The sequence below is a fragment of the Leopardus geoffroyi genome, chromosome C3, assembly GCF_018350155.1.
Source record: "Leopardus geoffroyi isolate Oge1 chromosome C3, O.geoffroyi_Oge1_pat1.0, whole genome shotgun sequence".
Lineage (NCBI taxonomy): Eukaryota > Metazoa > Chordata > Mammalia > Carnivora > Felidae > Leopardus > Leopardus geoffroyi.
Window position 1 is genome coordinate 27,206,274 of NC_059338.1, and position 26,613 is coordinate 27,232,886.

The 26,613-nt window shown below is 40.9% G+C and overlaps 2 protein-coding genes across 30 annotated transcripts in view; both read right to left on the reverse strand.

Annotated features, from left to right (window-relative positions):
- Positions 1 to 25,297, reverse strand: part of ZC3H11A (zinc finger CCCH-type containing 11A) — a 43,978-nt gene extending 18,681 nt beyond the window's left edge. The window contains exons 1-8 of one of the 29 annotated variants that reach the window (XM_045456367.1): positions 25,134 to 25,266; positions 24,558 to 24,619; positions 24,312 to 24,463; positions 19,213 to 19,266; positions 17,730 to 17,789; positions 10,534 to 10,732; positions 9,294 to 9,413; positions 822 to 945 (exon numbers count right to left, since the gene is read on the reverse strand). In XM_045456367.1, coding sequence (XP_045312323.1) covers positions 822 to 945; positions 9,294 to 9,413; positions 10,534 to 10,587 — 298 coding nt within the window. In that variant the 5' untranslated portion in view covers positions 10,588 to 10,732; positions 17,730 to 17,789; positions 19,213 to 19,266; ... (1 more) ...; positions 24,558 to 24,619; positions 25,134 to 25,266. Of the gene's footprint in view, positions 1 to 821; positions 946 to 9,293; positions 9,414 to 10,533; positions 10,733 to 17,729; positions 19,267 to 24,311; positions 25,092 to 25,114 lie in introns of those variants that run through there. The other 28 variants (XM_045456375.1, XM_045456360.1, XM_045456364.1 and 25 more) reach the window with 28 other exon arrangements.
- ZBED6 (zinc finger BED-type containing 6) lies at positions 20,233 to 24,305 on the reverse strand. Its single transcript, XM_045456353.1, has one exon. The coding sequence runs from the start codon at positions 23,377 to 23,379 to the stop codon at positions 20,437 to 20,439; it is 2,943 nt and encodes a 980-aa protein (XP_045312309.1). The 5' UTR covers positions 23,380 to 24,305; the 3' UTR covers positions 20,233 to 20,436.
- Positions 25,298 to 26,613: the final 1,316 nt, after the last annotated feature.

Consider the following 26,613-nt stretch of genomic DNA (forward strand, 5'->3'; position numbering starts at 1 on the left):
CTCCCAGGGAGGGAAAACAGGGCTTTTAGCTAGTAACTCCTCACCGTACATAAACACACTCAAAGTAGGTGTTCAAAACACAGACTAATCTGGAGGCTAGACGTATAAAACTGGTTGCAAATTCTAGACACTTAATTTTAATACTGAAATTTGAGGCTTTTTGCTCAGCAAATAAGAGATAGTAGATATAACACTTCTGAACCAAACCAGAGAGGAGCAAAGCCACTTTTTTCTCTTAAACGGGGGCCAAAATGTGTAGCCATCAAATTTTAATCACCTAAGCAGGGTTGGCAAACCCTTTCTGTAAACAGTTGGGACAGTAAGTATTTCAGGCTTTGCAGACTGCTGTGTCTCAACTATTCAACTCTGCAGCAGGAGCATAAAATCTGGCCATAGAAAATATGTGAATGAATGGGCATGGCTTCCTTCCAATAGAAGGTTATTTTATAAAACAGGTGGGGGGCCAGTTCTGTCAAACCCTGGCCTGGAGAATCAAGTTTCTCTTGGAAAACTCATTGGGTCTGATAAGAAAATGGGAAATGAAGCTATCGTAATCTAAACTGTCATGCTGAGAAACATTTGTGAGGCAGCATGGCTTTTGGCGACAAAAGCTTATGATACTTACTGGTTTATGAGCAGGGCTATCTAGGTATAAGTCATTTAACCTTAAAGAAGAGTTCAGCTCCCTCATCTATAAGGTGGAAATAAAACTGTTTTCTTGCAGGACTAAAAGGCCATGTATGTAAAGTACTCTATATACTGCACACAGCAGGTGTTCATTAAATAGTAACTATTCTTTTAAAACTAAAAACACATCTCACTTTTGCTTGGAGGTAGGAAAAGGCCATCAACGTAACGTCCTCTGTTGTGATGGAAAGCGCAGTTCAGCTTCTGGCATCCCATTGGCTGATTTTCCCAGTAACACGGAATCTCACTACGTTTTTTCTAGAGGAAAAAACACATTGTTTTCAAATAAAAAATGAGTTGTGACCTGTGTTACTTTGGTCATTTGTTTTCTAACAATAAAGTTCATCACAGGCTTCAAAACTCTGAGGTATGTGAGCAGACTGTGAGCAAGAGGGTTGCTGAAAGTGACGCTCTTCCTGCTTGATGGGGAGAGGAAGTGGGTAGGGAAGTAGTTCCTCTGCTGTTGTCTCATCCTAGAACCTCTAAATGCCTACACTTAACTTACAGATGCAGGATAATATATTAGTTAAGATTATGGAATCAAAGATACCATTATGCTACATACTGGCCATGTGATGGTGGACAGGTAATTTAATGCCTCTAAGTCTTAGTATCCTCAGCTATAAAATGGCAATAAGAGTAGCTATTTAAGTTTCATGTAAGGATTAAATGAAATAATGTATACAAGACACTTAGCACATAGAAAAGACTCATTAAACTGCAGTTATTATTTGAAGCTGCGAGTTCATAGCTTTGAGATCGATTTTCCCCTTTGTGACTTCTCTAAGGAAGGCACATGTAACACACTAAGGATTGGTATTTTCCTTCGCAAGCTACCGCACCCTTTTGAAAGGGAACGAGAAAAGAAATACCCTCACATCAAGAATATACTGCTGGGTCACAGGATATATGCTCGGCAGAAATACATACATTACTGCTAATGCATACACTAGATGTGTACGTGTGTTCAAAACAATACTGTTTGTTAACAGCTCCAAAATGGAAAACCAAATGTACACAAACACCAGAATGGATAAATACACTGTAGTTTTTTCATACAAGAGCACTCTACCCAGTACACAGAAGGAATAAACCACTGCTACACTTAACATGACAGTGCAAAAGGAAAGAAGCCATACACAAGAAGAGTCCACACTGTGTGGCTGCACTGATGTAGAGATCAAAACAGGTAAAATTTCTCCGTGGTAGAGCAGTCAGGTTAGTGAGAAGTTTCGAGGGCACAGTTGGCAACAGTCAAGAGATAAAAGGGGAACACAGAACTGCATCTGTTGGATTATGTCGGATGGCTCATCATAATAAGCAACCTAAGGTTTAAAATTGTAGGAAGAGTGGGGCTCCTGGATGGCTCAGCTAGCTCAGCATCTGACTCTTGATTTCGGCTCAGGTCACGATCTCACGGTTGTGAGGTGGAGCCTTCCATCGGGCTCTGTGCTGGGCAGGGAGGCTACTTAAGACTCTTTTTCTCTCTCTCCCTCCACCCCTCTCCCCCTCGAGCATGCACACAGGTGCGCTCACTCTGTCTCAAAAATAAATTAAAAAAAATTCTAGGAAAGAATAGCAGCATTGCTTCAGAAAGCTAAAAATACGGGAGAGAGAAACAAAAACAATTACCATTATAAAAAGATCCTTAAATGTAGCAAAAAGGGCAAAGATAAAAATTGACGATTTTGAGAAATTATTTGATAATACACTGTGTCAGTGGGAATGTGGAAGGATCATACAGCCCTGTGTACTGATAATGGAAATGAAAATTAGCTCAACATCTCTGAAAGGCAGTTTGGTTAGAAAAAAAAAAAAAGTACTTACAAAACTGATGTCCTGAGTTTACTGCCACATGTATAATTACCTATTTTCGATTTATTTATTTATTTATTTATTTATTTATTTATTATTTTTACATTTATTTTTTGAGGGAGAGATGGAGCACAAGGGCAGGGAGGGGTGGAGAGCGAATGAGACACAGAATCTGAAGCAGGCTCCAAGCTCTGAGCTGTCAGCACAGAGCCCCATGCAGGGCTCAAACTCACGAACCAGGAGATCATGACCTGAGGCGAAGTTGGACACCCAACTGACTGAGCCACCCAGGCGCCCCTATAATTACCCATTTTTAAACAGTACAGCAAAGGGGCGCCTGGGTGGCTCAGTCGGTTAAGCGTCCGACTTCAGCTCAGGTCACGATCTCGCGGTCCGTGAGTTCGAGACCCGCGTCGGGCTCTGGGCTGATGGCTCAGAGCCTGGAGCCTGCTTCTGATTCTGTGTCTCCCTCTCTCTTTCTGCCCCTCCCCCATTCATGCTCTGTCTCTCTCTGTCTCAAAAATAAATAAAAACATTAAAAAAAATTAAAAAAAATAAACAGTATAGCAAAAACCTTTACCTTTCAAAGAAATGGACAGAATTTATCAGTCTCCTGGCACACGCAAAAGGGAAGCATAATAGTACTATTCTCTTTTAGACAGAAGTAACAATTATTCAATTACTCCTTCCTTAAGGCAGAACCTAATGCTCCTGGGTCTGTCTTTGCTTAAGTTTTTACTTCTTTCCTGGAAGCAGTTTTCAAATTACTGGATGACTTCTGTAATGATATCCTCTATATACATGACACATGTATATAGTCACATGACATTTACTTGCTCTGGTTTAACACACTTACTGGATTTTGTTTCTTTTTTTAAAAATGTTTATTTATGGGGCGCCTGGGTGGCTCAGTCGGTTAAGTGTCTGACTTTGGCTCAGGTCATGATCTCGCAGTTCATGAGTTCAAGCCCCGCGGCGGGCTCTCTGCTGACAGCTCAGAGCCTGGAGCCTGTTTCTGATTCTGTGTCTCCCTCTCTCTCTGCCCCTCCCCTGCTCGTGCTCTGTCCTTCTCTGTCTCTTAAAAAATAAAATAACACGTTAAAAAAAAACCTTTTTTTTAAAGTTTATTTATCTTTGAGAGAGAGAGAGAGCACACACAAGCGGGAGAGGGATAGAGAGAAAGGGAGACACAGAATGTGAAGAAGGCTCCAGGCTCTGAGCTGTCAGCACAGAGCCCAATGTGGGGATCGAACACATGAAACTTGAGATCAAGAACTGAGCTGAAACCAAGAGTTGGATGTTTCACCAACTAAGCCACCCAAGCACCCCACTGGATTTTGTTTCTAAATGAAAAGTAATACACAATGAAAACCACTTGGAAAATGGTAATAAATGCTTGCTAAAGGTGTGCCTGGCTGACTTAGTTGGTAGAGCAACTCTGGATTCTGGGGTCATGAGTTCAAGCCCCATGTTGGGTCTAGAGTTTATTATTATTATTATTTTTTTTTTTCAACGTTTATTTATTTTTGGAACAGAGAGAGACAGAGCATGAACGGGGGAGGAGCAGAGAGAGGGAGACACAGAATCCGAAACAGGCTCCAGGCTCTGAGCCATCAGCCCAGAGCCTGACACGGGGCTCGAACTCACGGACCGCGAGATCGTGACCTGGCTGAAGTCGGACGCTTAACCGACTGCGCCACCCAGGTGCCCCAAGAGTTTATTATTTAAAAATAAAAAAGAAGAAGAAAAATTATAAATGTCTACATGTATACTTAAAAACTTAAAAGTATTCCATATAAGTGTACCCACTTTTCACTTAGCAACAGATCCTCCCTAGTAACATTCTCCTACAGAATTTTTTTTTAATATTTAAAAGGTGATACAGCACATGGTCCAAAGACATACAGCTGATTCTATGAAGTCACTACGAATACTAAATTAGCTAATAGTAAACCCGACTGCTCCTAAGGGAAATACAGAGTTTAAGTTAGTCAGGTTCCTGCAAGTTTCTGGTCACATTTTTATCAAATAATCAATATAGCATGGTTGAACGGGTGTTTGTGTTTAAAGACACCTTTTTTAGTGTATTCATTAACACAGAACTCAAGGCCAAGGGCACTATACCTCACAACTGAATGAAGCTTATCTAATACAGGTATTTTCTACATAAGGCACTTTAAGAACTTTGTTGCACTTAGTAACACTACACAGCACTTCAGCACAACACTTGGGAATCATTTTAATCCGCAAAATCACCAAGAAAAAGGACAAAAATGCAAAACACGTGGCTTTAAACAGACCACAAAAAGGACACTTGCTAATGGTATGAGAACTAAAACAAGCCAGCAGAGTGTCACCTTGTTCCATCTCAGCTGGGAGTGTGTAGGTCACGTGACTCAAGTTTTTCAATGCTTTGCACACGTCTGCAGATGGCCCATGAAACACCACAAGTATTGATTTGGGGGTTACAAATAAATTTTAGCAAGTAGGTGAATTTGCAAACATGGAACCCATGAATAATGAAAATCAACTGCATGTAGAGGGGGTTACAGTAAAAACACTCCTTTCCATTCCTGTCCCCACTCCCTGACGACCCATGTTTTAAGTTTCTCTTTTATACTCCCAGAGATTTTAAAAATACATATGCAAATGAAAAATATTTTTTTTTTTTTACCAAATGGTAGCATATTATGCACCTTATTCTACCCCCTTGCTTTTTCACTGACAATATATCCCAATCTTTCCTTATCAATAAAGTTTCCCTTTTAAAAAATTTTAACAGCTGTCTAGTACTCCACTGTATGAATGTAGCAATTTACTTTATTAACAAAATTTTTTTTTTAATGTTTTATTTATTTTTGAGAGAGAGACAGAGTGCAAATGGGGCAAAAGCAGAGAGAGAGAGGGAGACACGGAATCCGAAGCAGGCTCCAGGCTCCGAGCTGTCAGCACAGAGCCTGACGCAGGGCTCGAACCCACAAAACCATGAGACTCATGACCTGAGCTGAAGCCAGACGCTTGACCGACCGAGCCACCCAGACGCTCCTAATTGTAGAAAATTTATTTTAAATGAGGGTTAGGTTATTTCACATATCTTATCATTACAAATTATGAGTAATTCTGCATCTATCTTCTTTTGCACGTATGAGCACAGATGACACAAAGCTAAAAACACAAAAACAAAACAAAACAAAACAAAACCCCAGGATACAGTATCTTTGAAGATACAGCCCAAAGACTGCTATCCTTAGGTAGCCTGCTTGCTAAGTTGGCCCTTGGTTGGCATGTGGGAACTTGGCTCTTGGAATGTTCCTACTAGTCAGTTAATTGATCACGGTGCCTAGACTGTGCAAATAACATGTCTTAGGCTGCCATCCTTCTGGGAGTCTAGAGTTCTGGAATGTGCTAGGTAGAGGGTGCTTACATGATTGGCCCCATTAAAAATCTTGGATGCTGAGTTTCTAATGGGTTTCCCTGGGCAGGAACATCCCACACGTAGTGCTGCCCTTTCATTGCCAGGAAGTGTGTGCTCTGCGTGACCCGTCATGAGAGGGAGATCGTAAAAGAAAACCGCACATGGATTCCTCCAGACGCTGCCTGTGTCTTTTTTTCATTTCTAATCAGTGTACCTCCCCATCACTGTAATAAATCTTAGCCATGAAACACAACTATATGCTGAGTCTCCTGATGAGTTCTAAAGTATATCTAAATGTAAATCTATTTTTCAGGTTTATTTATTTATTTTGAGAGAGACAGAGAGAGCATGAGCAGGGGACGGGAGAGACAGAGAGGCAGAGAGAATCCCAAACAGGCTCCGTGCTGTCAGCATGGATGACAAGTGGGGCTTGAACCCACAAACTGTGAGATCACGACCTGAGCCAAAACCAAGAGTCTGACGCTTAACCAACTGAGCCACCCAGGTTTCCCTCTAAATGTAGATGTTCTTAGAGACTCTGACACACCACGCCTTTTAGGGAGTTGTGCCAATTTATACTTTGCCAGTACTACATTAATTTTCAAAAGCTGCAGAGTATTTCTCTGAATTTATTTAGTGAATTCCCTGCTCTTTGGAAGATAGGCAGCACAGAATGCAGTTAAGAGGCCATAAATCTAGAACCTACCTGGAGTAACTCTGTAACCCCAGGCATATAAAGTGCATGGTCAGTCTTCCTTCCTTCCCCACCTCCCCTCAAACAATGTAGTCCAAGGGCATTAGGTGAGGCCAAGAGATGAGAGGCAGGCATTCATGCTGGGCATGTGGCGCAGGGCGGGGTGTTGGAGCCTGACTGAATGAGGAAGGCATCACGTGACAAGGTGGAACTGGCCTAAGGTGTCAGAACCCAGAAGGAGTTGGGAGGGTGGCCAGCACAGTGATGGAGCCCAAGCAGGGTGCGCAAGGCTTCCGTGCAGAAGGGATCCCAGGGTAGGATAGGGAGTGTATATTTATGGAGGGCCAGCGTAGAATGGGCAATGACCAAGCAGGGTAAGGAAGGTAGGTTCTTCCCAAGTGGGCACCTGCTACAGAGTCTGAATACAAGCAGGGTGAGAAAGTAGGCATCTCACATAGGAGGGCTCTCCAACACAGATATCAGAGACCAAAGGTGTGAAAAGGGCATCCGCGGGGAGAGGAGCAGTATGTTGGGGTCCAAGCATGGTGAAGATGAGGTCCTCACAGTGGAGCAAGGAACAAGGCCTGTTACAGGGTGGTCGGAACCAACACAAGGTGAGCAAGATGTCCCTGTGGAAGAACAGCAGCCTCATGTGTGATGTCAGAGCCTGAGAGGAAGGAGGCGGCTGTGATATGACACTGGCTTATGGAACCAGGGGACTGATAAAATCAGCTGATGTTAAGGACAGTGGGAAGCGACTTTCTTACTTTTGGAAAAGAGAGTTACAAGTATGGAAAAGGAGAGCCTAGACTAAATAAACCCTGCAGTGCTGGTGAATTGAAGGCATCTTTGTGAACTCTTGATTCAGTACACAGACATAAAAAATAAATAATGAGGGGCGCCTGGGTGGCGCAGTCGGTTAAGCGTCCGACTTCAGCCAGGTCACGATCTCGCGGTCCGTGAGTTCGAGCCCCGCGTCGGGCTCTGGGCTGATGGCTCAGAGCCTGGAGCCTGTTTCCGATTCTGTGTCTCCCTCTCTCTCTGCCCCTCCCCCGTCCATGCTCTGTCTCTCTCTGTCCCAAAAATAAATAAACGTTGAAAAAAAAAAATAATAATAATGAGGTGAATGTGTCTATATGAATACACTTATATACTCCCCTGTTCTGTCCATTGCAGGCCTGGAAGCAGTGAGACTCCAGGAGCTACCCAAATCTTATTTCTATATACATATAGCATTCTTCACTAATAGGACCCAGGGCTCCTTAGAGAAATGGTTGATTCCAGGGCTGGAGGAGGAAAAATATAGGATGAGCCTAATAAAAAATCTTATTAGGCTAGAAAGCAAAAAGGTGTTCAAAGAATGATGTAAACATCAAAAGGACACAAAAGTCAGCTTAAAGGGCAAATCTGGGTCAACTTGATAAAAAAAAAATGATAGTAACGGAGTGTAACACATTGAATAAAAGAGAAAACCTTGAGTTCACACAAATATAGGTAACTAAGTGGAAAAAACGGAGTTTGGTAGGAAATGGGGCAATGACAGGGTCTCAAAGTACCTCTCCACAAAATACATATTAGTTACAAAAAGAAAAACTTTATAGTGAAGCAATCTGGTACCACCTTAATGAAGGGATCAGGGTTAATTTAACATCACCAGTAATGGGATAATTAAAGACTATAGGACTGTGTCACTAATGACATGCAACGAGAAGAACTAATACTCCCGTCAAAGATACATAACTTGAAGTTAGTAATGAGGAAATACCAGACAAACCCAAACTGCAGGACATTCTAGAAAATACCTGGCCTATACCTACCAAAATGTCAAGGCAAATGAAAAGTAAAGAAGATTGAACAACTGTTTTAGACTGAGGGAGAATGAGAGCGAGGACAACTACATACAACACTAGATTCTGGACTTGCTCCTTCTGCGTTAATGGATGTAACTGATACAACGGCAAAACGTGAATGGGGTTTCTGGATTAAATGAAGGTAATATACCAATGTTAATTTTCTCATTTTTAAAAAACATGTATCTACTTATTTTGAGAGAGAGTGAGAGAGCGCATGTGCATGTGTACGTGAGAGCAGGTGAGGGGCAGAGACAGAGAAGGAGAGAGAGAGAATCCCAAGCAGGCTCCACGCTGTCAGCACAGAGCCTGATGCGGGGCTCAGTCTCATGAACCACGAGATCATGACCTGAGCTGAAATCGAGTCAGATGCTTAACTGACTGAGCCACCCAGGTGCCCCAATTTTCTCATTTTGATGGCTGTGTTATGCTTATGTAGGAGAATGTCCTTCTTGTTTGTAGGAAATACTCATGAACGTATTTGGAGGTGACAGTTTACTCCCAAGTGGCTCAGAAAAACGTTTTATACTGTACTTGCAGCTTTCCTCTAAGTTTGAGGTGGTTTTAAAATAAACATGGAAACAAAAATACTCCCCAGTGACACATACAAAATTTTTACACTTTCGACAGATTACCAAACTGCCTCCTAGAAAATGATACCAATACTCCAAAATATCAAGTTATTAGGTGAGCATTATGACAGAAATTTCACTATCTCATCAAAAAAAAAAATGTAACCTGCATATTACATAAAATGTCATTTCCCCCCTGTATTTTGCATTGGCCCATCACAACACCAGACTACATATTACAGAACAAACTGAAACCTTACATCAATCTCCATGTGCCGAAACCTGCACACCTGTCGAAAACAGCGCCCCTCTTGCCACAATGTGCAAACAGTTTCATTTCCTAGTGCCGCTTCACAGTGACGGAATGGACAGCTGTCACCCTGTAACCAAAGAGAATACAGAAAAGAACTGTGGTACCAAAACAGAGCCTACGTGAAATGTTCATTGTAACAGTTTCCTGGCAGCTAGACAAACACAAAGGAGTAAGGAGACAGGCAAGGTAGAAAACAGTGCAGGGGGAAGACAAGAACAATCTGAGGTCAACAAATTTATAATTTCCTTGACAGTATCCTTCATCTGATTTTATAACATAAGTGACATAAGCTGAGAGATGGGGTTCAAAAAGATAAGTGGGAGTATTTAAAGTGGTACACTTTAAAAATACATTTTACAGTTCTTCAAAACCGTTTCATACATCTTGACTTGTGTAACTAGCTTTTGATGGAAAATCAGAAAGTTAATAGATTAGGATTTCAGTTTAATTCTATGCTTCATTATATACTTTATACAATGGTAATATCTTAAACAGAACACTACTGCTGTGCAACCTGCTATGTGATCAGGGCTTTGCTCAAAACGGATCATTTTAAACACAGCACCAAGATGATTTTAAAAAAGGGTTTTTTTAACAACATATACAATTATAGAATTAGTCATAAAGGCGCAGAAAAGTGGATAGATCTCAATGAAGCCGCAGAAAAATTAAGCAGCAAAACAGGAAGTCTGGACACAGAAAAAGCAAAAAATGCTGCAAAAGCATATTTAGAAGAATGGCTTGATGACTCAGCAGGAAATCTGAAGGAAAAAAGTCAAATTCAACCCACGATAGTTTCTAGAAGTATAATACAACCCACACATTCATTTAATGCAAAGTAAATAAAATCAAAGTTTGCAAGCTGGGCCAAAGCGCTCCTCATTCCGAAATCGCCCCGAACAGATTAATTATCAATAAGAGAACAGTGAGTGATGCCTATGCGCTGTAAACCTTTCCACTTTTGTAGAACGTGAAGGGCAGTGAAGAGCATACGAGAGGAGAAAAAACAAGGATGAACGATGGAAGTCTCCCAGGACTGCGATTCTCTTTTTAAACAAGGGTAGCAGGTAGCAGACAATAAACAGTTGAGGAAAACAAAACATAAAAACTTAGTATACTGGGTAAGTCTTATCAAATTTTATTAGAGAAACTGTAGAAAGAACTGATTTAGAGATGCCAATTCTTACTTTGGTACATGTAGAATAGAAAAAAAAATAGCAGTCTTCTCCTTGATTAGGCATGCTGGGTAGATCCTCAGATTAGAAGTGGCTTCTTGAAAACAAGCCACTGCTTCCTCAAGGCGAGGACCAGCTCCAAGTCCTCTTGAAATGGGTTTAATCTTCCAAAAGACCACTCAATCACAGAAATCGTCTTTAAAATGCAATCCTAAAATGAGGAGACAATGAATTAAAGTACTTCAGATAAATTCTGCCAACTTCCTCCTCCAAATCACCTTGACTGAGATCACACTGTTAAAACCAAATTTTAATTGCATGAATATGTCCTTACCTGTGCAGGGCTTAGTGAGCACTGGTTAGTATTTTATTCTTATGTGAATATTATACTTTCTCATTTATAATGTAAAATTTTCGTTAAGGATAGCCATGCCCTTCTTTCGTATTCTCTACGGTGCTCATTACATGACTTCGGCATAAAATAAGCACTGCTAACTCAATAAATAATCTACATTTTATTATTTTATTTTTAATGTTTATTTATTTTGGGGGGGGGGGAACAGAGCACAAGAGAGGAGGGACAGAGAAGAGAGGGAGACATAGAATCCGAAGCAGGCTCCAGGCTCTGAGCTGTCAGCTCAGAGCCCGATGAGGGACTCGAACTCACAGACTGCAAGATCATGACCTAAGCCAAGGTTGGACGCTTAACCAACTGAGCCACCCGGGTGGCCCAATAATCTAATTTTAGATTATTGATGGGATTTACGTTATTTTACACAAGATATTTGTTAAATCTACGTATCTGACAAACTAGGCTTTTTTCATCTGACAAAAGTCCCAATATTTTCACAAACATTTTTAATTCAAAAGTATACAAGTAGGTGGGAAAAGCTGTCTCACTAGAATAACTGATGAAACAATTACCCCTGAATACATCTGTAGAGCTAGCTTATGGAATTAAGATGGTTAAAGAGTTGCACACCAGGGTGCCTGGGTGGCTCAGTGGGTTAAGCATCCAACTTTTGATTTCAACTCAGGTCATGATCTCAGTTTGTGGGATCCAGCACCACATCAGGCTCCACGCTGACGGCGTGGAGCCTGCTTGGGAGTCTCTCTCTTCCCCTTCCCCACTCACACACATGGCCTCTCTCTGTCTCAAAAATAAACTTAAAAAAATTAGGCAAAATTAAAAAAAAAAAAGAAATCACGGTTGACAAAAACAGAGTTGCACACCAATTATAACAAGGTGCAAGTCGTCCTTGGGATTCCTTCCATAAAATACACAAAACTACCAACACCCCACCCTCTGCTCTTGCCATACCCTGGCCCTCACAGTGAAGTACTCAAGAAAGCTTCTACAGAAATAAAAACACACGGTAAGAGCACCTGCCAGAATTTGGAAAGGGTTTCTATAAATTCACATACACCAGAAAACCAGGTTTCAGAAACACTGATCTACAACTTGAAATGAAATCAAACTCAATCATATCTCCCACTAATAATCCTAATCCAAGAATAGCAGACCACAATAAAAACCAGCCTTGAAGTCAGCAACCTAGGTTAGGAATTAAGAGTGCCACTAAACATATACTAAAACCTTTAAATGTGCATATGCTGTGATGCACAATTTCATTTCTAGAATTTATTCCGAGGTAAATATTCAATCAGGTTCACCATCACTTTGCTTCTAATAATGAAAAAAACACCCACATGTTCAAAAACTGGAGTCGTTTTAAAAAGTTATAGTACTTCCATGTGACGTGATAATATGTAGCATTATACAGACTTGAGTACTGGGAAATGGGGTGTGGCTGAAAAACCACCGACAAATGTGGTAGAAGCTTTGAAACTGGGTCATGAATAGAGACTAGAAGAGTCTGGAGGCACGCCATAGAAAAGCCTAGAAGAAACTGCTGCTGGAAATATGAATGTTAAAGGTGCTTCTGGTGAGGCTTCTGTGGAAACACCGTTAAGAAAATGGGACACAAGGGGGTGCCTGGGTGGCTCAGTCGGTTAAGTGTCTGACTTCGGCTCAAGTCATGATCTTGCAATCCATGGGTTCGAGCCCCTCATCAGGCTCTGTGCTGACAGCTTGAAGCCTGGAGCCTCCTTCAGATTCTGTGTCTCCCACTCTCTCTCCCCCTCCCCCACTTGTGTTCTGTCTCTCTCACTCTCAGAAATAAACATAAAAGAAAAAACGGAAGACAAGTGACTGGCAGAAAATCTTTGCAAAACATTAACTGAAGGGTGCCTGGGTGGCTCAGTTGGTTAGGCGGCCGACTTTTGCCTCAAATCATGATCTCATTATGAGTTCGAGCCCCACACTGGGCTCTGTGTTGACAGCTCGGAGCCTGGAGTCTGCTTTGGATTCTGTGTCTCCGTCTCTCTCTCTCTCTGCTCCCTAGCCCCTGCTCACACTGTGTCTCTCTCTCAAAAAAAAAAAAAAATACACATTAAAAAAAGCAACAATACATAACTCACAATGGACTGGTATCCAAAATATAAAAAGAGCACTTAAAACTCACCAATAAGAAAATGAACAAACCAATTATAAACAGGCACAAAGGGGTGCCTGGGTGGCTCAGTCAGTTAAGTGTCAAAGGGGTGCCTGGGTGGCTCAGTCAGTTAAGTGTCAGACTTCTGATTTCGGCTCATGTCATGATCTCACAGCTGGTGGGATTGAGCCCCGTGTCAGGCTCTGTGCTGACAGTGCAGAGCCTGCTTGGGATCCTCTCTCCCTCTCTCTCTGCGCTTCCCCTACTCAAGTACACAGGCTCTGTCTCTCAAAAAAAATACGTATTTTTTTTAAATGGGCAAAAGATCTAGAAAGACAGTTCACCAAAGATACACAGATGGCAAATAAACACACAAAAAAAATGGTCAACATCATACATCATTAGGGAATTGCAAATTCCTTTTAGAATGGTGAAAATCCAGAACACTGACAGCACTAAATGTCGGTGAAGATGAAGCAACAGGAAGTTTGGAAGAACATAGACCAAACTATTAACAGTAGTTACCACCAGGGTGATCGGCAGGATTACAGGCGGCTATTTATTATATTTTATTTTATGCTCATAAGAACATTAAATTTTCTAATACAATGCAACACAGACATAATAAAAAATTTAAGTCTGTCCTAACCGGCCTGCCCATCACAGATCCACTACAGAATTAGACAAGGATTGGACCCTTCATAGCACCTCACTGATCCACTAGTAGGATTCCCCTGACCCTAAACATGGGGAGTGCATTCTGTAATAGCAGGTACAGCAAAAGGTAATTTAAAACACTACCTCAAATGGGATCAAGTCTCTAAGGGATATCCAAATAATTACAATGATACATATACAAAAAGAGAAAGTATTAATGAGACAAGAATAAAAACGTTTTACAAAAGAAAAAAATTTTAGAAAGGAAAATAAAAGGTTCAGGGGTCAATTTCATTCCTGAAAACATCCCAATCAAACAAAATGGTACTTAAGAAATAATAGCAAAACAGCGTGAACTGTTGCAAATTACAGTGGTTTTTTGTTTGTTTTAGTTAGGCTCTGCAAAACTCCCTCACAGGGGCACAGAGCACGGAGACTGAACGTTGAGTAGATGGGCACTGCCTTACTAATGTTTCAACAGAACGTTTACTTCATATATCTGTTTTACACACTGAACTTCTGTAACTTTCACTAGGGGGAAGAAAGAGAATATAACTGCTATTCAAGAAAACAGCCCAAAACAAAACAAAAGCCATCTCCAGAGATTAAAAAAACAAAACTTGACAGTAATCAGCACTACCCCAACTTTGCAAGGACCTAAAACCAAGATGCACACTGATAAATTTCTTAAGTTTTAAAAGAAAAAAACTTTTCATGATGCCAAGAAAAACCTGATTACTTTCCAATAGTGAAAGGAAGCCAAGAGGAGTAACTCTCCTATCCCACTCCTGAATTAATGTAGGAAAAAGAAATTCTTTTAAAATCTTCACGCTAAGGACACAGCTTGATACAAATGAATATATTGCTATGAAACAGAGGAGAAGCAAAAGAAAGTGCAAAAAATAAGAAAACGCAAATTTCTAGCCTCTTCCCCCGAGATTTCAAAAGAACAGGAAGCAGAATAAACATTGATGAAAAACACAACTCAATTGTACAGTATCACCATCAGGATATCTTCCAGAATGCGGAAAGACATCAACACAAGAAAATGTATATAACATGGAAATAATTCCAGGAGATTAAATTTCTATACAATGGAAGATCTTAAAAAAAAAAAAAAAAAAAAAAAGAATGGAATTGGTAGAGATAATGATAAAATACAGTAAAATTTCCCTACACTGAATAAACTTGAGTTTTTTTTTTTTTTTTTTGAACCTGGGTCTGTAAATTAAAAGGGGTTCATCAAACGCCAGGCAGAAAATTTCCTTAAAGACATCTCTACTGGGGCTCCCGGCTAGCTCAGTCAGTGAAGTGTGCGACTCTTGATCTCAGGGTTGTGAGTTCAAGCTCCACGCTGGGTGTACAGATTGCTTAAAAAAAACTTAAAGATATCTCTACTGTACCAGAGATAAGCTGAAAATGTCAAATTCCAAGGAGTGAAGATAGAATCACACAGATTTCTAGGAAAAAGCAGACTGACAACAAAGAAAATCAGACTTGACATGACATCATCTGAATCTCTAAATGACGGAAGACAAAATGCTATGCACCAGAATTTAAAAGGAAGATTATGACCTTAGATATGTCCTTTCAAAGTACATTTCAAGATCTCGGGACTTGGAAGTTTTAGATAGTAAGTCTCCAAAAGTAAGGAGCCTGCTTGGATTCTCTCTGTCCCTCCCCTACTTGTGCTCTTTCTCTCTCAAAATAAACAAACGTTAAAAAGAAAAGAAAAAACAACAAGACTTATTGCTATTACAGATGTGAAATAGAACATTTAAATGTAATATTCCCAAACAAGTGAATGTAAGATCCACAGAATTCAAGCAAGTCCATGGATAAATGTGACTTATGAAAAAAGTGGCATTTGAAATTTAAAAAACTTTGGACTCCCATTTGAAAAAAAAAACAACAACAAAAAAACCTTCTGCTTTATACAAAAAGGTTCCAGGGTAATAAAAGCAAAGAGAGCAAAGAGGCTTTAGCTCGCTAATTAAAGCTCTATACTAATAAAGATTCTAAATTGGTAACTGTGCTCGGCAAAAAGGACAGCTGCCCTGTTTATGGGACAGAGAGGCAATGCCACATTAGCATAATCCCTAGATTACATTTTTGGTTTTTAAGTTCCTATTTAAGTTCCAATTAGTCAATGAACAGTGTTTCATGTATACAAAAGTGATTCAACACTTCCATGTCACCCAGTGCTCATCCCAAGTGCACTCCTTAATTCCCATCACCTATTTCACCCATTCCCCCACCCACCAGTTTGTTCTCTATAGTTAAGAGTCGGTTTCTTGATTTGTCTCTCTTCCCACCTTTGCCTGTTTTGTTTCTTAAATTCCACGAGTAAAATCACGTGGTATTTGTCTTTCTCTGATTTTCCCTAGCATAATACTCTCTAGCTCCATCCATGTTGTTGCAAATGGCCAAGATTTCATTCTTTCTTATGGTTGAATAATATTCCATTGTATACATTTACCACATCTTCTTTATCCATTCATCAATCAATGGACATTTGGGCTGTTTCCATAATTTGGCTATTACAGATAATGCTGCAATGAACATTAGGGTGCAGGTGTCCCTTTCAACTACTATTTTTGTGTTCTCTGGGTAAATATCTAGTAGTGTGATCGCTGGATCATAGGGTAGTTCTAGATTACATTATTAATATAAAAAATATAACCAAGCACTGGAAAACAAATGCATGGTATTTTTTTAAAAAATGTTTATTTACTTTTGAAAGAGAAAGAAAGCAAGTCCAAGCGAGCCAGGGCAGGGCAGAGAGAGGAGACAGAGGATCTGAAGCAGGCTCTACACTATCAGCATAGAGCCCAGTGTGGGGCTCGAACTCACAGACCATGAGATCATGACCTGAACTGAAGTCAGATGGTTAACCAGCTGCCAGGTTCCCCTAAATGAGTGATATTTTTTTAATAGGCTCAGGTTGGGCCGGGAGTAGGGGTGGGGGGGAACCTTTCCTAGCATCACCATAGTTAAAAGGATATATCAAGAACTTTTACAAATTCAAAACATCTTTACTCACGTAAACTAGTACACCCTCTTTAGAGAATTGTATTAATTCACATCTGAAAACTGTTTCTAGGGAAAGAGTTTACACAGATGTGTGTACAGGGCTGTTAACTGGATGGACAGTTATTATTTTTTTTAATGGCAAAGCCCCAAATGTCCAGTGAGAGATATTAAACTACAGCACTTCCATATAAAAGAACACTATCACGTCATTAAAAAAACAGATGAGGCAGATCTACGTGCAGGGACATGGAACTATGTCATGATAAACTACAGATGGTGTTTTTGAGAGAGAGAGAAAGCACTCGCACAAGCTGGGGAAGGGGGGGGGAGGGAGGGAGAGAGAGAGAGAGAGAGGGACAGAGAGAGAGAGAGAGAGAGAGAGAGAGAATCTCAAGCAGGCTCCATACCCAGTGCAGAGCCAGATGAAGGGCTTGATCTCACCATGAGATCATGACCTGAGCTGAAATCAAGAGTCCAATGCTTAACTGACTGAGCCACCCAGGCACCCTTTGATAGTGCTTTATTAAAAAACAAAACAAAACAAAACAAAAAAAAACCAAAAACAAAATTTAATGTTTATTTTATTTTTGAGAAACAGTGCATGCGTGGGGAAGGGGCAGAGAGGGAGATACAGAATCTGAAACAGGCCCCAAGCTGAGCCATCACCACAGAGCCCACAGTGGGGCTCGAACTTGGAACGGCAAGATGGGAGACACAGGCCGAAGCCGGACGCTTAACCGACAGAGCCACCCAGGCGCCCCTGACAGTGCTTTTTTAAGAGGACATGGAATCACCTCTTACTATTAGGTGGTATATTGTTTTTACTTTTTTAATAATGTGCATGTATTATCAAAAAAGGGGGGGGGGAGTTTTTCCATCCCCAAACCAAAAGCTTGTAAATAATTACAAGAAAAAAATGGCTTGACAATGGCTTTTTAATTTCTTACTGACCCAGGAAAATTATGCCTTAAATTACAAAAATGTTCACTCCCTTAATAAGAAAAACCCCATTCCCACACTTACATTAGCTGCTTGCTCTCAACAGGAACCTCTGTGTCTTCACTGAGTTCCAATCTATTACGCCTGTAGGTCGAACCAACACTCAATCCATGAATTAATAATAATGAGGCAGAAAGAATTTTCCTCCTCACATTGCCAAGGAAACCTCTCAGCCACAATTCAAACACAGGAGGTGTTTTTAAAACATCTCCCAACTACTGGGAGATTAAGTCCATTTGAATAACCTTTGTCAGACTGGAGACAGCTAGGGTTAGTTATCTCCTCAAAAACAAAAACAAAAACAAAAAACCAACAAAAAGAGAGTTCATTTAAAGATGAACTTGAGATTCAAAAGATTACTGGGAAAAAAAAAATCCATCTTCCATAGCCGAACAATATAATTTAAAAAGAAAGAAGAAAAAGAAAAAAGAAAAAGAACACCAAAATTCAATAAGATCCAATTTCTGGTCTTCAAGATTTCTTCACCTATTAAGAAAAAAACAGAAACCTTCCCCCATCTTTATTATCTGTATAATAAAAGCATACTTGTATGAAAAAATATAGTGTTTTATGTATATAATATACATATACATACATACTAACTGGCTTATACACACACACACACATATACACAAATGTGTAGAAATAAAACATTTGGGTAAGTTTTCCCTTTTAAAATACACTATAAAAGCCTTCAGATTTGGGTTCATTATAAAAATAGTGAACTTACTCTTACACCAAAGTATCATGATGTGTACCAATATGTTACACTAAATTTCGCCCAGCCCACAGAGTAAACATGAAGGGAGATCCTTACACATGTATCAATGTGTAGAATACTAATACGGATGTATGTACATCATTATCATCTTTATCATCTTCAGGGAGTGTTTAACCAAAAAAGATAGAAACGTATAGTTATCGAGTAACTACAGAGTGGTGCAGCAAGCTGTAGAAGGCAGAGCAGCATTATAGCCATCCTGAACTGGGACTGTCAAAATACAGAAAGCTTCTGTCCAAGGGAAGATTTTTTTTCTCTTCTTTTACAGCAACACCAGTGTCACTGGCATGACATTCAATATTGGCCCTGCAAAGGCTTGCTTATGCAGCCCGGTTTCATTTTTTTTTCTTTTTTTCTTTTTCTTTTTTTTTTTTTTTTTTACAAATGATGGCTACAACTAAAGACTTTGTAATTATTCATTTACTCCAGTTAGTAAAAGGGTAAACTTTGGGAGTTGAAATTGCATTGCACAATGGTACATTTACCATTTAAGAATTTAAAAAAAAAAAAACAAAAACAAAAAAAACAAAAAAAACCCCAAAAACAAAAAAAGAACAATTTTGATACAGAGAAATGAGTTCTAAATTTTGAAACCAGCCCCGTAACAAAGCAATTTTGATTCTCATGTAATAAGTACTACATAGTTTCTAGGCTAAATCTTGCCAAATACTATCCAAGACAAAACTAAAACCAAAACTTAAAAAAAAGTGGACACCTTTTACTCACACTTAATACTAGTCAATTTTCCAGGAAATTTTTGGGCAGGGAATATCCCCAAATCTAAAATGAAAAAAAGGAAAAATTGGGATCTTACATTAGTTATTCAGTCTGAAACTTGTAATAGACTTTCACTAAAAGTCATCATTCTCTGGCCTCCCACTCAACCACAGAAACATACTTTAAGAGTGGAAAGGGACTTTAAAGGTCACTGAGATCAATTCTCTTATTTTACCAGTGAGGCAGTGATTCCTAACACCTGAAAATACTGAATGCTTATGTTTAGCTAAGATTAAAAGCCAAAAACCAATCTCACAGTTAAGAATACAGTATTATGGATCATTCAGCATATATATTTTAAGACACTTAAGATCACTTACAATGAGAAACATTCTTTGGGACACGGACACTGCATTTGTCAAAAGTATGCTCCTGGGGCTTTTATTCCAATTCCCATTCAATCTTTCTCAATTTCTGTAAACCTATTATGTCATTTGCCCATATGTGTAAAAAGTACCCATACGATCTTTATTGTTTTCCCACTATTTTATAAAGCTTAAAAAAGGCAACTCAAAGACTAAAAGTAATTTTAGTAATTTTTCCCAATTGTTTTCTAATGTTCCCCTTTTACTTAGATCCAATCCCTAAATATAAAGGGTAACTCTATCACACTCAGTAAGTTGAAATTATAAAGCTGACCAGTATGAGGAGGCAATTAGAAATTTCCAAATTTCGTGAGTTTTGTTTTTGCCAACTTGTAAGTATGGATGAGGGTTTTTAAAGGAACAGAAAAATGGGAGAGACGGGGAGGAATACCAGCTTAGTATGTTTTCCCTTCAATTTCACTGGTTTCAGAGAAATCAAATTTCCCATGATGGGAGAAATTTTTTTTTTACTTAAAACCAATTACAATTCAATCTACCAGCCAGAAATAGCCTAAAGCCTTTCAATGCTGCACTATATTTTTTAAGTTAAAAAATACCTTTTCTCTCTTAATTGGTATAAACAAAATTTCAAGTGACAGCTACATTGAGTTACTATTGTGAAATTTTTAATCTTCACTTTGTCACCATTATTACCTCTGAGGAATTTTCAGCACTTTTTGTGTTTTCAGGTTTCCCCAGATGTGTGTATTAAGAATAATTAGTGTAACTATGTTTAACAACTATAGCAATTAGGATACAGTAACATAGCAACAAGTTGCCCATTTCAAATGGAAAAAGGAAAAAGAAATTAAGGTAATATTTCTTTTTCATTGCTTTGAATAACTTCATTCCCAGGATCCCAGCTCAGAACCAATGTAGAATAATCATAGTTAACATTTTTCAAGTTCATTTTCAAAAACATCAGCTGTTCTATATTGTCAAAGTCCAGGCTCATGATCTGTTTTGGATGAAACTGGCTATTTGCAGTAAAGATACATTCAGATTGCCAACTACACATGGGGCAGCTTAGATACTGAATGGCAACTTGGGTCAAAGCTGGCCATATGCTCACCTTCCTCTGCCAGTAAATCAAAGGGTCACCACCTCCTGAGATCTCTGAATACTTCTCTTTGAAGTATTCATCCACTACTGCTATGGCAGAAGGAAACATGAAGCTTTTGCTTCCAATGGCAACATTATCTGCAGCTGAGCTATCAAAAGACCCTGAACTGGAGGTGCCTTCTCTTATAGATGAGGTAAACGAATCAGCTCCTACGATGCCTGAGGGACCAGAAGCATCTGAAGTCGCAATATGGCAGACCTCTGAAGATTCCATATAGTTGCAAACTTCTTCTGCAAGGATCTGCTTGTAAGTTTCTAAATCAGCACCTTGAGGGAAAAAGTCTTCCAAACTGTTTTTAAAGCAAGGGTCTAACAAAGCAGCCAAGATACAAGGCTTGGATTTGAGCATGGTGCTCAGGAGGGAATCAGTTTCAAGTTTCAGAGATAAACTGTCCACCAGATTGAGTGCCTGAGTAATACCTCTTATTTGAAAATCTTCTCGGAGTTTCTGCAGAGAAAGAAGTAGATGATGGATTAGGGGTAGCACCTGATTCAATCCTGTGGTCCTGACACTCACTTTCTGGGTGGCCTCCTCAAATGGTTTCAGAATATCGCAAACGTAAGTCATTAGAGTCCACTGAAGGGAGGTGAGCACAACTCCACTGGCTCTGCCAAGGCTATGGTGAACTGAATAGCAATGCTCCAAGAGCCATTTTAACATATAAAAGGTAGAAATCCAATGGCCAGTTTCATCCTGCTTCAAATTCTTCCACGGGAGTTGGTGATCGTTTTGGAACTCTTGCAGTATCTGACGGGCTTTGACTGAATGACTAAAATGATGACAGGTTTTCCTAGCAGCTACTAACATATTCTCAATGCTTTTGTGCTCACAGAAGAAGTCCTGGATGACTATATTTAAACAATGCAGGAAGCATGGCACATGGGTAAAACCACCATCTTTGATTGCATGTACCACATTAGAAGAATTGTCAGAAACAATGAAGCTAGGAATGAGGAAATTAGGAGAAAGCCACAGACCAATCTGGTCATTTAGTTCTTGTAAAATGTTGGTTATCAAACAGTCTTTGGCCAAACCTGTCACACAAAGTACTGCCCACTTTCTAAAATTGGGGGTCCTGCCATTACTAGAAGGTGCAGTTTCCAAAGAGACCCAGTGTACAGTCACAATGAAATAGTCCGTGGATGGGTCGTGGGTCCAGATGTCCACAGTCAAGTGGATCTTTTGGCTTTGAACATTCTCCAAAGTTAAGAAAATTTTTTCTCTGACCCAATCATACAATTGAGGTACAGCCTTCGTGAAAAAGTAAGTCTCAGATGGTAATCTATAGTCGGGGGCCACAATCTGCATGAACCTCTGAAAGGCTGGGGTTGAGAAGTAGTTGTAAGGATGCATATCCTCCACAATCATCTGAATAATTGCCTGACTTATTTGACTTGAGACTGAATTTTCGGAATATGTTGTTTCTCTCTCCTGTGCATGGGTCAGAGTGTCTTGCTCTGCAACAGGATTAGGACTCTCAGATCTTCTACTATTTTCCACCTCTAATACAGGAGGTTCGTCTGAATCAGAGTCACTAAGGTCCTCGGCTGTTAAACTGTGGCTGCCTGTAGACTTCTCTCCATGCAGAGGATCGCTTAAGAGATCATTTCTCTCAGTCTCAGTCTCATCTAATCCATTCCCAACCACACCACTGTCTTTGTTGGCAACGGCCCAATGGATGGGATGTGTGGCCTGCAAGTGTCGTTGAAGCGTGGAAGTTCCCAAGTGAGAACCTGGCCTACCCCGGCTCACACTCCGTTTACAGATATTACACACAGCTCTTGAGATGTGCTGAGGATCAGTATAAAAAAAATTCCAAACCGCAGATGTCTTGGCTCTTGTCCCGGGAATTAAGGCATGCTTGACAATGTTACTTTTGATGAGAAATCTCCCTCTTTCTGCCCTCAGGGCATCAGATACCGATTTATCACGTTTCTTACCCATTCTGTTTTCATCTAATGGATCAGTAGAGATATATTCAAAGCTTCCACTGCTTCCAGCAGAAGAGGGAGATAAAGGCACATCCAAAGGAAAATCCTCCTCCCCACTAGTGACTCCAAATTTGTTGGCCCTGGTCCAGTGAGGTGAATGCCTTGCCTGCAGATGTCGTTGTAGAGTAGATGTCCCCAGATGGCTGCCTGGTTTACCCCTGCTGACACTTTTTTCACAGAGGTTACAAATAGCTCGCCAGGTGTACTGGGGGTCAACGTGAAAGAAGTGCCACACAATGGAGGTCTTGGCTCTGGTGCTGGGTAGGTAGATCTGTTTCTCTATATTGCTCTCGAAAAGACTTTCTTCATCCTGCTCATGGGCACTGGAAGCTAATAAAGCAGGCGCATCCGCAACAGGCCTCCCAGATGCCAAATCCTTACTAAACTTTTTTGCAAGGAGCAGTTTTTTTCTTCGCCTTTTCCCCTTGATCCGTAAACCCTTCTTCCTTTTCTTTTTAGCAGGCAATTTTGCCTCTTTATCCGTTCCTTCGGCCACCATCTTCCCCTCTACCGCATCATCTTCATCTGTGTTAGAATTAATAGGAACACATCCCAGAATCCCAGCACCGCTAAAAGTGCTGCATCTTCGGCCAGGAGAGAGCGAGGAAACTGGTGCGCTTAAGGTACATACACTCATTCTCTTTATGTCTCCAAAATTCGTACCAGAATCTCTTAGTGGGTTTATCACTCAAGCAGAAATACAGCTGTTCCTCTCTAATCGCATTACCTTGTCTCCAATTTCTATGGGGAATCAAATTCCCTTTGGAACAATGACTTCCAAGCCAGGTTATTTTTGGAAGAAAAGTGACAGCAATGGAGAACATTCCCAAACTCTTTCTTATAGGGCTTTATGATCCCTTCCAGCTTCTGAGTTCTGAATCTGAATTCAAACAGTCCAATCTCTTCGTGTTATAGAAAAAAGGAACTGAGGGCCACCTTCCCAGAGTCATAGAGTTAGTAGCAGCTAGAAGCCAGGTCTTCCAAATCCCAGGTCCATGTTCTCTCTGGTTCATCAAGAACTATCTCTGCTTGAAATGCCTTCAGCTTTTAAAATGTGTATTTTTAGGATGCGTCATGGTAGCAACATCAATTTCCCTTAGTTCTGAAATTATTTAATTTCAGGAAACCTCACTTAAACAAAAACATAGTGCATCATTCAACATTCATCATTTAGGACTGTGATTTGACAATACAACCCAAAAAGTCAAATCCGGGAAATATAAAGCAAACTCCACATACTGGTCATTAACAGCATACGCTAATTGAGCCCTTTCAGCTCTAAATAACAATAATTCAATTTTTAAAAATGCGGGTGGCTAAAAAAAAAGGGATTTGGGAGTAAAATTTGTAAGGTTCACAAGCTGCATTTTCAATTTACTGTTTGTATCAAGAGTTAATCCAAATTTCGTTCTGCCACATTTTTAGACTGGGGAAGCTTTACTGCCTGTAAAGGAGTAACTCACGAGTTGAACTCTATGGGAGCAGCAAGAACTGAAATCTGAGCTGTAAACCACTTTCATTGCTTTTCGGTTGATCCCTCCCCTTCCCCCAATACCTACATACATTTACCCTAAAAAGCATCGCTATCACTAGTTCCACAGCCTCCTTCTCAAGGTCCAGAACCAAGGCCTGCAAGATGTCAACAACATGGGCCTTCCCCATAGGAATCCGCACCGATTATGGGAGCTTAGGGGGTGTTCTTCATTACGGTTTCATCAATCCTACAAGGAGAACGGAAGTGTCCCTGTTGTTCTTGACTCCGATGCGGAGGGCTGGGGTGGGAGTTAATTAAGGTAAGGAAGGGGTGTAGGATACCGGATTAAGGTCGGTGGCTTTCTGTATGTGGAGTTTGAGAGTGTCTCCCAAGTAGTGGGACCCTGGAGAGGAATGAGAGTAGGTAAATTCAGCTCCTGGCACTCAGTTTGATTTAGGCAGTGGGGGACCGCTAAACTGGGGAAACTGTTGTCGCGAGGAAAGCGATCTAGTGTCAGTTCTCTCTTCGGGAGTCGGGAAGAAGCCGGCTTTCCGGGGCTGCGGCGGGCTCCTACGGTTTCGCCAACACCGGATGTGGGGGAGGGGAGGAAGGTTGTTGGGAAAGGAGCAGGCGCCGTGGGGGTGGGGTGCAGCGGGTGGGGGTGGGGTGGACGGGAACTGTGAGCGGGAGCCCGAGGCTCCCAGCTCGCCCCGGCGAGGGCGGCGGGCCGGAGGTGGGGGAAGGGGGGGGGTCGTTACGGCGGGGCCAAAGGACCCGCTCTGACTTCCCGGGCTAGGCCGCAACCCGGGGGCGAGGGGAGGCCGCGGCCACTCCCCTCGCCCTCTCCCCCACCTCCCCTGCCCCGAGCCACCGGGAATCAAAAAACGGGTCTAGTTACCAGAGAACAGAAACTTTACCGAACCGCCGACACTGTCCCCGACTCCCGCTTGCTGCCACGTCTTTCTTCTTTCTTAGCCGCTACCGCCCGCCGTCCTCACAGCAGCAACACCAGCAGAAATCCAAGACTGCCAGCGTCAAAGATGGCGCCTGGCTACAGGCTCAGCTCTAGGACCCGGCCAGTAAAAGTGCCAGCACGACGCAAAGAGAAAGCATTCTGGGAGATGTAGTTTCCTCTGTGAGGCGAGGCTTAAGATGGCTTCCCCGAGTCGCAGGGTCACGTGAGAGGGGAGGCGCTAGGACGCGGGGTAACTTCCCTGGCGAGGAACGCGTTTCAGGAACTTACGGGTTTCTTGAAACCGTCTTTGGTTTAAAAAAAAAGTTTTTCTTTTCATTTTTAATGGAGTGAGGTAATAAGCGCGAAAGCCGCGAGAACTGTGTCTATAGACAGTAGGCCCTCAGTGTATTCTTACCAAAGAATTTGCTTCATGAATAAACCGCCTCAACCGTGTATAGTTTTAATTTAGAAATAAACTACTTGCCCCACGCAGCGTGGAAGCATCTGTGCATTTATTTTTGTTTGAAGAGGTGAAATTGAGTTTGGATGGGTTTCTTTATGTTTTTATATTGAAAAAATAATTCATGCTCATTACAAAGTTCATGACGGTTGGAGCATGGAAAGGGAAAAAACATCTGGCCACTTCATTATTAACATTATCCTTTACTTTCCAATTTGAATGTGTTTACCTTTTTTTCTCTGATTATAAAAGAAATACATATAAGTCGTTTTTAAAATTTTTAAATAACACAGAACTGTAGAACGTTTAACTCTCCATTAATTTCATTCCTGCAAAATCATCTCTCACTAATTTAGCATATATTCTAACGTTTTTGTGTGCAAATATATCTAAATCCATTACTCTTGATACAGTAGGAGCCCAAGATCCCCTCTGGGTTGGTGGCTCAACAGAACTTCCTTCGATGGCAACATTTTACCAAACTTGGGTAAAGGGTACAGCGCTGCTACTAAGAAAGCATACGTTTGACAGTAAAGCGGATGGGACTGCAGGCACCTTTTATTTCCTCTTAGGCTTGTTTTGCCAGCTACCAGCTTGGTGTGGGAGCCTCAGCTAGTCCAGGTCAGAGCAGTCCGGGGGGGCTCCTCACTCTTGGGCTTTTAATCTCCTTTCATAGTGAGAAGGCACATTAGAATCCCAGTCCCATCCCTGCCTTACATGACAATACTCTGATTGCCATGTCAACCAGGCCTGCCAGGCAGGTGCCTGGTAACCAATTCCTGTCTGTGCCACAACACCTAGGGTTTTTCAACTTAGCAGAAGGCTTGCCACACAGCTGAAGGGTTTTTCAGGCTAGGGCTTTACAAGCTCCAGTCCTGGTCTGATTGGTATACTATATATAGTTATATCATATTTCATCAAATCTAAGGGATCCTTGATTGTAAGACACATCTTTTTTTTTTTTTTTAATTTTTTTAACGTT

Bases quoted from the DNA above. Each gene is read 5' to 3' on its own strand.
- ZBED6 (XM_045456353.1), bottom strand. From the start codon at position 23,379: ATGAGTGTATGTACCTTAAGCGCACCAGTTTCCTCGCTCTCTCCTGGC.